The sequence below is a fragment of the Theropithecus gelada genome, chromosome 15 (assembly GCF_003255815.1).
Source record: "Theropithecus gelada isolate Dixy chromosome 15, Tgel_1.0, whole genome shotgun sequence".
Lineage (NCBI taxonomy): Eukaryota > Metazoa > Chordata > Mammalia > Primates > Cercopithecidae > Theropithecus > Theropithecus gelada.
In genome coordinates, this window is record NC_037683.1 from 60,823,055 (window position 1) to 60,837,451 (window position 14,397).

Genomic DNA, 14,397 nt, shown 5'->3' on the forward strand with positions numbered 1-14,397 from the left:
CTTATTAAAAAAAAATCACGGCTTTTTTTTTAATCAGTTGCAAGTCATCTGCAGAATTATACTATAATCCTATTCAATTTAGCCTTTCTTACACTAAGAGCTAAATAGAATTCTCAGTTCATTCTGCAGGAGGAGGAGCTCTTCATCCCTTTCTCCAGGTGCCCATAGCATTTTGAACATCCTTTATTAATGTACCAAAGATATTGTACTGGAATTGCTATTGGGCATGTTAGCCTCCACCAATGGACTGGGAGCTCATTGTGAGGAAGGAGTGCCCTCAGTGTCCCACACACCCAGCATGGGACCTCCCCAATAAAACATGTTCCATAGTTTGGTGAAGAAAAAACTCAACATTACTTGGGGAAAAATGAATGTGAGAAAAAGTGCATACTCTGACTTGCAATCTCATGCTTCCTGACTAAAAACTGTAATTGGCTGTTAAAGAAATACAGAGACGTGAGTCATTCATTCATTCACTCATGCATTTATCCAAAACATGCTGGGTGCCCAGATGCTGCTGAAGATAAAAATTGAGTAAGGAAACAATAAGCAAAAGAAAATGATGATTCCAAAGGAACATCTTTAAAATGCATATTACAGTACATTTAGAGGATCTTCTAAAACCGTTTGCTCAAAGTTTGGCTGGTAGACTATGTGGATTTAAATCACCTGGCAGCTTGTAGAACACGGAGATTCCTGGTCCCCTATTCACTTCTAATGAATCAGAATCTCTGAAGATACATTAGTGTTTTACGAGTTCTAGGATCCATAAGATGGGTTGCAAAAAGGTTTTGCGATTAGAACACCATTGCCCAGACAGTCATTCATCTCAACCTATCCTATGCCCCCCTCACTCCCTCACCTCATTTTATAGGAGAGCTGTTATCTCTAACCACAATACCGCACTTCTAACCCTCCATGGAAATCTTATTCTGGGACATAAATTACTTAAGTAGCATCGGATTTTTCCTGTTATCCTTAATAATCAATTTTAAGCTAGGAAAAACAATTAAGCTAGTTGTTTTCTTATATTGTTAACTGTATATTCCCCAACTGATTAAAAATTATTTCTAATTTTAAAAATTAACGAACTATAACTTATAATATTATTGGATCAAATAAATGTAAATTGAGAATATCTCATTCATTTAATGAGCACCTAGTATGTCTAGACACTTATGTCAGGGCCAGAGACAACAGACCTCCTACCCTTAGGAGCATAGAGACAATTGGAGGTCCTCGCCAAATAACTAACATGATAAGGGCTTCAAAAAGGGAAGCTCAGATACTAAGCAAGTACACAAGAAGGGCATATAATCCAAGGTGAGAGAAGTAAGGCACACAGTGCCTGACCAGATAAATTGATCTAGAGAACAAGTAGAAATTGGGTAGGTAAAGAACAAGTAGAAATTAGGTGGGTAAAGAGGGAATGGCAGGGTCAGAGACAGAAAGAATAGTGTGTGTAAAAGCTAAGAGGTTATGAAAGACATACTGAGTTTAGGAAAACAAAGAAATTTAACAAGACTGAAACATATAAATCTGGGGGAAGGTTTAAGAGATCAGGCTGGAGATGTAAGCAAGTCCAGCTTGAGGAAGTACTGGTATAATGGAAGATGATGAGCTCAGTTTGGGATGCACTCAAGTCAGGTGCTGTGGGGCAGCCAAGCAAGGATGTCCAGAAGGCAGCAGGATGGAGGAGAGTAGCGCTCAGGAAGGAGTTTTGGATGGGAGACACAGATTTGGGGGGCATCGCTGTTTAATTTTAAGTGCAGCAATGCAAAATATATATATATGCGCCTCACATTCTTTTATGAGCAAAAACAACCATTACATTTTTGGTAGTGCTGTTTTTCCAACTGCTTTTATATTAAATACACATTTCCAGTAAAACGTGAGATAAGGAGACATTTCGCCAAAGCAAACCTATCCTGTGGTTTCATTACCTGTAAAATGGCATGATAAGCTCGACTCATGTATGCAAGCCAGGCCTGTGGAAGAAAAATCGCACGGTGCCACTCTGAAAGCTGGATATGAACCTGTGGGAAAAATGTACCACAGCATGTTAGACTACACAGTATTAAAACAGAACAAAATTATAACTGTATCATCAGTTCTTTCTTTTCTTTAAGTGGTTTAGATTCTGAAAACAAACCAAATCAGTCTAGGATCAGAACCACAAATAATATCTTTGGATATTCCTAAGGAGAAGAGTTTAGAGTCTTGTGAAGACAAAATAGAGTAAGCATAGAATTTTGTAAATCGAAGCAAATAAAATCCTACAATAATAACAAGTTAAAATGTACATGTAATACAAATCTACCCTTGAAAATTAGGGGGAAACTCTAATTTCAAGGCCTCTTGCCAATGTCAGGAAACTAGGCATTGTCTAACAAATCCCCCTAGTAATTTTAAATAAAAATAAATATTGCTCATATCCTGGATTTCCAATATGACCATTCTGAAGTAATAAACTTATATTGCCAACAGAAATATCATGTTGTATAGAAACCACAGTGGTAAGAGCATGCAAATGAGTACTGCACACAGCAATTGTGCACACCACTAGATCAATGGCCTTTAATCAGTGTGGGTAAACAAGAGAAAAATTATATATGCCAACATGGAAACCCTGTTTCTCAATAGAAGCCCAGACAAAACATCTGGTTTTCATAGTCATTTCTGTTTCTACCTATTAGTACACGGCTCTCTTGCAACAAATCTTCCCAAGGTCTGCTTCTGTTAAAGAAAGATCAATCAAGAAAAACAGTCACAGTGCATTATATTTCAAGATTCCTGTAACACATCAAAAGTCAAACAACTAAAACTTTAGTCTGTGTCCTACAGACTAGAGAGAGAGAGAGAGAGAGAGAGAGAGAGAGAGAGAGAAAACAAATCTGTATGTAATTACACCAGAATCATGATAACTACTGTTTAAGGACATTTTATTGTATTATAAGGATTAATATTCTCCAGTGCCTTGTGACAGGGAAGATAAGAAGATAATAGTCTCTCTGAATACAGTTGGTTCCCACGGCCTCTAGTATGTTCTTTAATCCCAGTCTTAGCGAGGTCCTACTATATACAAGGTACTGTGGAAAGATGAGAAGATTATCTGTGTCTGCAGAGACTTTTCCACCAGTGAGAGACCCAGAAATGGACACAAATAGGAAGAATCCATGGGAATAAAGAAAACAAAGAGGTTAATTCCGACTGCTATCTATTACTTCTAATGGCATTGCGGTTTTTAAAAAATTGATCTTATACAGTATGAAACAGATACTCAGCCATGAAATGAACTTAAAAGTAATTATAAAGACAGGACTTTTCCTGAATAAGTACTACAACGAGCAGGGTGAGGGGAGCCTTGTCAACAAGTCAACAAAAATCCTTGAAGGAATGAGTCCTCCAGCTCCTGCTTCTTCTCCTGTTATTCAGGTGGCAAACTGCAACCTAGGTTCTATTTCCAGTTGGGGAGGCGTTGATCAGGTTTTGGCTCTGCTCTTTATCTCCAAAATGTGGGCAGTTTTCTTTAACTTTTTTCCTATCAGTTCTGTTCCCTTTTCATAAAATATAATAATTATCTTCAAGTCCTATTTTGACACCTGGATTTAACAGAAACAATACTCAATCACCACAACCAAAACGTTTCTCTCTTACTTTACAAGCTTAAAATATTTTTAAATTTTTGCCAAATAACCCACAGAATCATTGTACTACTGAGAATACCCTTAGCCTCAGCAAATTGGCAAAAGAGCAATTTGCGGGGAAGACAATGGTCTCACAATTGCTTTTTAAACTTGAGTTTTAAAAAGGAAAGGATTATGGAAAAAATGTAAATGAAAATGAGCAAATCAAATGTTCAGCCTCTAAACATGAAAACATTCATGCCAGGAAACCTATTTTTTTTTTTTTTTTTTTTTTTTTTTGAGACGGAGTCTCGCTCTGTCGCCCAGGCTGGAGTGCAGTGGCCGGATCTCAGCTCACTGCAAGCTCCGCCTCCCGGGTTCCCGCCATTCTCCTGGCTCAGCCTCCCGAGTAGCTGGGACTACAGGCGCCCACAACTGCGCCCGGCTAATTTTTTGTATTTTTAGTAGAGACGAGGTTTCACCGTGGTCTCGATCTCCTGACCTTGTGATCCGCCCGCCTCGGCCTCCCAAAGTGCTGGGATTACAGGCGTGAGCCACCGCGCCCGGCCAGGAAACCTATTTAAAAGGAGGTTATAAACTCAAGGTTAAAGCTAATCCTCTTCCTGCTGCTTCAACTATAGCTGAAGGTGGGTACAGGAGCACAGTAGAATGCTTCAGCCTAGACGCCAGCCTGAACTCCCCATGTTTTATGGGATTATACCCTAGTTTTAGTGTTCTATGGAGTCAGCTGTGCACAAATCTCTTTAAAAATGCATTTTCTTGCTTTTGCTTTTTCTCTTAATGAAGAGAGACTTTAGAGAAACAGCTTGAAGAAAGTCATGCCCTTAAAGTGCCATTGTGTCACAAGCTAAAAGGACTCCCCTGACCATTTTTAACAAAAACATATTTTAGAATGCTATTTCAATTTAATATACTGTATAGTAATCCATATCACCTATATTTTAGGTTAATGTTACTAGGGTGAAAAATAAATTCAATTATAAAGTATGACAATTATGTCCAATTTGCTATACTTGTGAGAAGCCTTTGAAAAAAATCCAACCAACAAAATAAGTTCAAATCATGAAGTTGCAACCTAGTTGTTCAGCAGATGATAAAGTAGGGTTCTCGATCACTGTATCACTCAGCTTTAATGAATGTGTGGAATTTTTTTTTATATATAAGTAACTACACATACTCTTGCAATGACAGCTATCTGATGGAGAATTGAGATGCACGGTCCTATGGCTTAGGGAAGAATAAAAGTCAAGTTTCAATGCGTAAGAGGCAGTGAGTTATAATGAAACATTACACATGTGCCCAAAGAAGAGACCACAATAGGAATATATACATGGGAGAGAAGAATGCTAATGAGGTGAGGGCAGGGATAGGAGCAGGTTATAGAGTTAAATAGGGTGGTTAGAGTAGATCTTGTAGAGAAGGTAAAGTATGGGCAAAAACTTGGAGGAGGTGAGGATGTAAAGACCAAAGTAAGTGCTAATGGGAATAAAAAATGGTTCAGCTGGTATGGAAAACACTTTAGTGGTTCCTCAGAAAGCTAAACATAGAAATACCATATGACTGAGCAATTCCACACCTAAGGTATACACCCAAAACAACTGAAAACAGGTATTCAAACAAATCCATGTACATCAGTGTTCATAGCAGCACTTTCACAATAGCCAAAAGGTAGAAACAATCCAAATGTCCATCAATGGAAAACTAGAAGAATAAAATATGCAATATGTATATAATGAAATATTATTTGGTCATAAAAAGAATGAAGTACTGATACACTATGGCGGAACCTTGAAAACATTATGCCAAAGTGAAAGAAATCAGGCACAAATGGTTACGTGTTATATGATGTCACTTATATGAAATATCCAGAATAGGTAAAGTCATAGAGACAGAAGGTAGATTAGTAGCTGCCAGGGGGAGAGGGGAAGGGAGACAGGAAGAAAGGAGGAGGGAATAGAAAGTGGATGCTTCATGGGGACATGGTCTCATTTGGAAGAGATGAAATGTTTCGGAACTAACGTTTCCAAATAGAGGTGATAGTTGTACAACATTGTATATGTACTAAATGCCAGTGAATTGCACACTTTAAAATGGTTTGTTTTATGTTATGTGAATGACACCTCAATTTAAAGATAATGGTAAGGCAAAGGTCCTGGGCAAGCACACAACTGACCTGTTTGAGAAAGAGAAAAGAGGCCAGTCTAAATACAATAGACAAAATGAGCAAAACACAGAGTAGAAAGAGAAAAAGTTCGTGAATTAATGGGGACCCAGAGAATTCAGGGCCTTCTAGGGCACTGTTCAGGACTTGCTTTTATTCTTACTGAAGAGAGGACCATTATAAGTTTTTGAGAAAAAGAATTACATGATCTAATTTATATTGTAAAAGGACAATGCTGACTGCTCTGTTGAAAATAGACTAAAGATAGCAAAGGTCAACACAAGAAAACCTACTCAGAGGCCACATCAACAATCCAGGAAAGAGATAAAGGCAGCTCAGAAAGAGCTTTATCAGTAACACAGAAGAATGATGATTTTCAAACATTTAACTATGTAATTCTTCTACCCTATCCCAAATTCAATATAAAGTAAAATGCCAATATATAAGACAAAAAGCTGAAGCAAAATTTGTCCCGATGAAGCGAGGATAGGCTAGGACCTGGAGTTCAGTCCTCTTAGTCATTTGAGGTTGTCAGGAGATGGAGGTGGTGAAAGGGGCTGACTACAAAGGAGCATGGGGAAATGTTTGAGGGTGGTAGAACTACTCTCATCTTGACCATAGTGCTGGTTGGAGGAATGTGTGCACTTACCAAAAATCACAGAACTAGACAGTAAAATGGGAGAACTCTAGTGTATTCATATTATACCCAAATAAATATAGAATTTAAAATACCTAGTTTAAAAAAATCACAAGCTTTAGAACATGTACTTCTCAAACTTTCACCTCTCACCATCTATTAGACTTTGCACCCTTCTTTGTCATCATGATTCAAAATCCACCCTTCCTCTTATCTTTCCTGTTCCCGTCAAATATTATCTATCGATGTTCCAGTTACCCAGGTTTGAAATTTCTGATTTATCTTGGGAGTCTCCCTTGCCTTGAGACTCAATTCTTGAGTCCACTTCTGAAATACTTAATATATATGTCCCAACTTTTTCCTTTATTTGGTTTAGTCCTATCCGATTCCTGCCTAGATTAACATGATCTAGTAACTGATCTCTTAACAGCTTAAAACCTTTCTTTGTCCTAACACATCCCCAATGGTGCTGCTCTTACTATTAATACATTAACTCAGAACTTTCCAAAACCTTTGATGGCTCATTAAAGAATAAAGTCCAAACTCTTTTGTATAATGTTCAAAGTCTTTTAGAATTACTTGAAGAAATAACTGCTGGCCAAGACCTTCAACCAATTTCTCCACCTGATGTCTTGCTCCTCTCTTTTACAAAACCTATATTCTGGCTGCATTGAATTATGAACTGGTTCCCAAGCTTGTCTTATACTTTACAGGATCTTTGCACTCACTGCTTCCTCTGCCTTGAATGACCCATTTTCCTCTCATTTCTACTTACCAAAATAATTTTTCTCATCTCCATATTTCCAGTACATATGTGCCTCTCCCACAACACTCCACAGATTCTGTCTTTAGATCTTAATCTCATGCAATCCTAAGGAGCAGAGGTCATGTTCTATTCATGCTGGAATCCCTCCCATGGTACCCATAACAGTGTCTCGCACATAAGTGTTCAATTAAGTACCTGCTGAGTTTAACAGAATTAAATACGTAGCATTCTCTTTAAGACAAATTCTTGTTATGTGAAAATCATACTATCACAAGCAAGTATTTGCAGAAAATTATGGTGTTCAAGTTTTAATCATTCTGGAAACACAACATTTAAAACTTATTTTAAATAGACACAGAGTTGTTGAGAAGCTAGTTTTTTGAGATTTTACAAAAGCAAGTCTAAAATGTTCTAGCCAGGAAAGGTTTAATTCCAGATGAAAATATATTGAATGACATGGTAAAATTTTAAAGCAGATATTATAATTTTTATATATTGAAATTCTGTAAACTTTTAAATCTGTATGATGTAAGCTTTAATTAAGTATACTTGAAATATTATCACAACAGGAAATGTTCTGCTTAGACACATAATTCGCAATTGTAGGGGAATGATGGGAGAGAAAATGAAAAGGTAATCATGTTTCCTCATACATGTTTTACTACAAGGGACTACATATCCATCTAATTAGTTAATTTACAGTTCAGAATACTTTGTCCAAAAATTTGGTATTGCATTCCGCCTCTTGAGTGATCTTAACGAATATGATTATTTCATCTACAAGAAAATACCCATTATAAGAGCCCTTCATTAAATACTATAAATCAGGTAACAAACTTCGATGGCGTTCTTTGATTGTCAAACCAGAATGGGATTGGAAGAGTAGCATGTAAAAACTGACAAGTAAACTAAGTATTTGCTATTAATTTTAAAACCCCAATCTTATAAAGGCATTTTTCATGCTTGCCATATGTAAACATTATTATCAAAATAAAAGTATTTAACTTCAACTGCTACACAGACACACAGATGAATACTGAACCACCACATTTAGCTTTATGACACACACACACACACACATACACACACACACACACACACACACACACACACACAGTTTCCACATTCCCAGAAGAAAAACCAGTTGCAACTGGTACATATCCCATTATTTATATACAAGAAATAACGGGCTTCAGTATTCCATCGATAGTAATCTTGTTGGGACAAAATTACTGTTAGACCTGTTCCTCTGACAGATAGTGACGAGAAGAGAAGGGAGGACACTTTTTAAAGTAAAATGACAATCATCTCTTTCCAGGTGTTTTCTGGAAATTAAATATTCTCTCCCCAACATTTCCTCCTTCCTTCCCTCTCTCCCTCCTTCTCTCCTACCTCTCTACTGTTTCCAATCAGGATAACATTAGCTTGAAAGCTGACAATTCAGTCACATCTCAAGTAACCATTTATTCTGTTATTTAATAGAAGGGGAGAAACACAGTTACCATAACAACTCACATCCACATGGTAATTATGGAGTATCTAAAATATAGCAAACCATACTTTTCACAGTGTTTTCTAGGGCGAATGTGTAAGAAGCACAGATACCACTTCTCCCCACTATTATTCACAATGTTCATCTAATTGTTTCATATTGCACAGATGCTAACATTATTCCTTGTACTTCATACCAAATATGTTTTTTAAAATAAAGACGACACTGAAAGAAAAAGGCAAATACACTTCTTATATTTTAAATGATTGGTTACAGCATATGTACTTTTCTAGGGAAAAATTTAAAGGAGGCAGGAAAACAAAATTAATTTATTAGGTAAAAAGAATCAAATGATTATCACTTGAAAAAAAGAAGAAAGAATGTAGAACTAAAGCTTTTATTTACAATACAGCTGCCAATAGGTCTGAAAAAGTTTTCTCTGAAATAAAAATGAAGAGAGAACTCATTACCTAATGCTGAGGCAGAAATATGGTTGGGTAGCAGCAGCAGAAACAGGCAAATTTGCATGTGCACAAGAATGGAGAAAATAATGAAGCCAGACTGCCATTCTCATCCAGGGACAAATCAGCATCAGCCAATTTAGGTGAGAGTGTCATGTCAGAGTTAGAAATGCGAAGGATAACAAGACTGGCAGCAAATTTCAGGGAAGGAAACTGTCATTCACCTTCAGCTTCCTCTGCAACAGGAGCCAAGTTAACCTCAGGATGAGAAGTAGGTATACATCAGAACAAAAGAGGATAGCCACTTGAGCTTGGAGAAGCCCTAGCTGATCTGAAATGACTACTGCTTGTCCCCTGTAAAAAGGAGCAAAGAGAGAGGCCACTTCAGTTTTAGAGAAGCCTAAACAAGATTGTCATTCTGCAGAACTGCTCCTGGTGTGTCAGGCCAACCCCAAATCAAACTTGGATCTATGATTCTTCTAAAAGTAACATGGGAGAATTTCACTTTAAGAAAAGACAAAGAAAAAAATCCAAAAGTTTTTAAAAACAAGAGGATATAATACTTTCCAAGGAAATTTATCACAGATTACATTAAACAGCTAGCTCTCCATAGCATTGAAAATTACTTAGTTTAGCAATCATGTAGTTAAAGAAATATCAACAATTAACACAAATCAAAATACACTTCAAAATACGGAAAGCGAAGGTTTCTAGTCCAGCCTGTAAGGAGGTTGGAAGTCACTACTCCATCTTAACAACAACTAAAAAGCTAAACAAACTATAAAACCAACAACTGTTATGAAATCTGTAAAAGAAAATGAGGTCACAGAGCAAAGTGCTGCTCTCAAAGTTGGAGAGACAGACAGGCAGCTACAGAGACAATCACAGCTTACCAAAGTAGAAACCCACAGACAGAAACCACCATAGTAACCAGTGCTGGGGCAGAAAAACCTGAATGATAGTTGATGAATGGCTGGAGGCTAAGAATGGACAAGATTGAGAATTTAAAACTCTAGGTGGACCCAGTCATAGGGAGGGTTTTAGCTCCAGAAGCTCTATGAGTTTTAGCTCTATGAGTTTTATTTAGCTCCAGAAGCTCAATCAGTTCTCATAATGAATATCAGAAAAAAAACTCACCTTGTGATCACAGCAGGGGGAGGGGAAAAACGTTTTGAAATATAACAGCATTCTATTCTTAACAAGGTCTGCCACCAGAAAAAAGAAACTATACAACAGAGCCTAACCTAATAGTTTTATCAGCACCTAACCAGCCTGGAGGAAAGAAATACCCATCTCCAAGATCCTGTAGCCTTCTAAGTGGGTGAAGGGAAATAGACAACTCTAGCCCATTCCAGCCATCCTATCCCACTTAAGGAAGTGAAAAAGAGAAAAAAATCCAAATCCTGGGAAACACTTGTGAAAGTTCTAGGCTCACTATGAGATTGAGACCTAATTATAGGGTTATGGAATGACTCTACTCCTCGACCACCTTACCGCTACATTACTAAAGACCTATTTACTTTATTTCCTTTTACCTAATATGTATGTCTGGTTATCAAGAGACAACTACAAGGAAGACTAAAAGGTAAAATACATAGTTTAAAGAGACAGAGCAACTATCAGAACCAAGTAAGGATATGGCAGGGATGCTGGAATTAATTAGCAGACTCTGAATTAAAAATAACCGTGATTAATGTGGTAAAGGCCATAACAGATAATAGAGACAATATGCAAGAACAAATGAACAATGTAAGCAGAAAGATAGAAAAATCAAAGATTCCCCTGCAAAAGATAAATGCTGGAGATGAAAAGCATGGTAACAGAAATGAAGAATGCTTTTAATGCGCTTATTAACAGACTGGACACAACTGAGGAGAGAATCTCTGATATTGAGGATATCTCAATGGAAACCTCTAAAACTAAAAAGTGAAGAGGAAAAAGAATGAAGCAAAGAAAACAGAATATCTAAGAACTGTGGAACAACTACAAAAGTTATAACATACACATAATAGGAATTCCAGACAAATAAGGGAGAAAAAAAATCGAAGAAATATTTGAAATCATCTTGAGATTTTCCCAAATTAATGTCAGACATCAAAGCTCAGTTATAGGAGGCTCAGACAACACCAAGTAGGATAAATGCCAAAAACCTATAGGTATGTGGATATTGTATTTAAACTACATAAAAGCAATGATTTTTTTAAATTCTGAAAAAAGCCAGAAGGAAACATACCTTACCTATAGAGAAGCAAAGATAAGTTTTATATCCACCTTTCTACCAGAAAATATGCAAGCAAGAAGAGAAGAGAGTGAAATAAAGTGCTGAGAGAGCAAAACGACCAACCTAGGATTCTGTACCCCACAAAATGATCCTTCAAAAATAAAGGAGAAATAAAGCCTTGCTCAGACAAGCAAAAATTGAAAAAATTTATTACCCGTACATTTCCCTTGCAGGAAATGTTTAAAGTTTTTTTAGGTAGTAAGCACATTATAGAGATCAGAGGCTCAGATCTAGATAAACAAAGGAAGGCATCAGAGGAGGGATAAGTGAACATGAAATAAAAGCTTTTATTTTCCTATTCTTAATTAATCTAACAGATAACAGCTTGTTAAAAAATAATAATAGTAGTCATGTATATGATCACATATGCTTATGTATAAGTGAAATGAATGATAGCAATGATACAAGGAATGAGAGGCAAAATTAGGATTATTTGTTATTACAAAGTATTTACACCACCTGTGAAGTGGTATAGTGTTGTTTGCAAGTAGACATAGATTAGTTGTAAATATATATTGCATACTGTATGGCAACCACTTAAAAAGTAAAAAGATAAACATAACTGATATGCTAACAAAAGATTAAAAAATCATATAAAATGTTCAATTGAAACCAAAGGGACAAAAAGAGAATACAAAAGCAGAACAAGGAAAATGAGCAACAAACAAAAAAAAGTAACAAATATAGAAGATATTAATCAAAATATATCAATAATCATTTTGGAAGCAAATTAAGATTGTCAAAGTAGATAAAAAACTGAGACCCAACTACATGTTGTCTACAAGAAATCTACTTTAATGTAAAGACACATACAGATAAAATGTAAATGGACAGAAAAAGACACTATGCTAATATTAATCAAAAGAAAGCAGGAGGACCTATATTAATTTATGACAGAGAAGACCTGACAACAAGGAAAGCTGTCAAAAATAAAGAGGGACATTACGTACTAAATAGGTCAATTCTCCAAGAAGACATAACAATCCTTAGAGTGTATGCTCCTATTAATGAAGCATCAAAAGATATAAGGCAAAACCTGATAGAATTCCAAGAAGAAATAGATTAATCCACTCATATAGCTGGAGACTTCAACACTTCTCTATCAGAAATGGACAGATCCAACAAGCAGAAAACCAGTAAGGACATAGTTGAACGCAAAAACACCATCAATCAACTGGATATAATTGACATCTACAGGCTATTTCATGCAATGACAGCAGAACACACATTCTTCTCAAGCTCACATGTAACATTCACCAATATTGACCACATTCTGAACCATAAAACACACCTTAACAAATTTAAAAGAACCATAACACACACCTTAACAAATTTAACAAATTTAGAAATTAACATCAGCAGTGAAAGATGGGATATCACTACAGACTCTCTGGAGACTGAAAGGATAATAAGGAAAGAATATATATAACTCTATGCCCACAAATTTGATAATCTAGATGTAATGGGCCAATTCCCTGAAAGACACGATCTGCTAAAACTCACATGAAAAACAGATATATTATTTGAATAGGCCTGTATCTATTAAAGAAGTTGAATTGACAATTAATAACCTTCCAACACAGAAAGCACCAGTCCTAGATGTGTTCACTGGTGAACTCTATCAAACATTTAAGGAGGATATCACGCCAATTCCGAACAGTCTCTTTCAGAAGGCAGAAGCAGAGAGAACACTTCCTAACTCATTATATGAGGTCAGCATTACCCTAAAACTAAAACCAGACAAATGTATTAACAAGAATAGAAAATCTCACAGCAATATCTCTCATGAACATAAATGTAAAAGGCCTCAACAAAATATAAGCGAATTAAATCTAACAATGTAAAAAAGAATTATACACCACAACCAAATGGATTTGAGGTACACAAGACTAAATCAATATTAGAAAATCAATTAATGTTTATTCCAGCATATCAACAGGGTAAAGAAGAAAAATCACATAATTGTATCAATACATGCAGAAAAAGCATTTGACAAAATCCAACAGTTTTTCATGATAAAAACTCTCAGTAAACTAGAAATAAAGAACTTCCTCAACTTGATAAGGATATCTACAAAACACCCACAGCTAACATCACAATTTTGAGAAACTACAAGCATTCCCACTAAGATCAGGAGTAAGACAAGGATGTCCTCTCTCACCATTCTTTTTCAACATCATACCTGGAAATTCTTTCTACTGATATAAGACAAAAAGAGAAAGTAAAATGTATGCTGAAGAGAAGAAAGAAACAAAATTGTCTTTGCTTGCAGATGACATGAGTATCTATATAGAAAATCTGAAAAAGTTGACAAAAAACTCCTGGAACCCATAAGCACTTATAGTAAAATTGCAAGACACAAGGTTACAATGCAAAAATCAATTGCTTTCCTATATGACAGCAATGAAAAAATAGAAGTTGAAATTAAAAAAACAATAGCATTTGCATTAACACCTCCAGAAATAAAATACTTAGGTGTAAACCTACATACACACATATATATATACACACACACACACACACACACACAGAGACATATAAATGTGTGAGTATATATAATACCTATAGGAGAAAATTACAAAATTCTAATGAAAGAAATCAATAATGAATGAAATAAATAGAGAAATATTCCAAGTTCATGGATTGGAAAGCTCAATATTGTCAGGCTGTCAGTTCTTCCTAACTTCAATTCTCAAAATCTCAACACAGTCCCACTCAAAATCTCACCAAGTTACTTCCTGGATAACAACAAACTGATTCAAACGTTCATATGAAGGGACAAAGGACAAAGAAGAGCCAACACAATATTGAAGAAGAACAAAGTTGGAGGACTGACATACCTAACTCCAAGACTTACTACAGAGCTACAGTAATCAAGAAAGCATGGTATGAACCAATGACTAGAGAAACAGATCGAAGAAACAGAATAGAAAGTCTAGAAACAGATGTATT

At 36.0% G+C, this 14,397-nt stretch overlaps 1 protein-coding gene across 1 annotated transcript in view; it reads right to left on the reverse strand.

Moving 5' to 3' along the window:
- Positions 1-14,397, reverse strand: part of FOCAD (focadhesin) — a 315,281-nt gene that overhangs the window by 83,388 nt on the left and 217,496 nt on the right. The window contains exon 22 of the mRNA XM_025360104.1: positions 1,944-2,036. Within this exon, the coding sequence (XP_025215889.1) occupies positions 1,944-2,036 (93 nt within the window). The remainder of the gene's footprint in view (positions 1-1,943; positions 2,037-14,397) is intronic.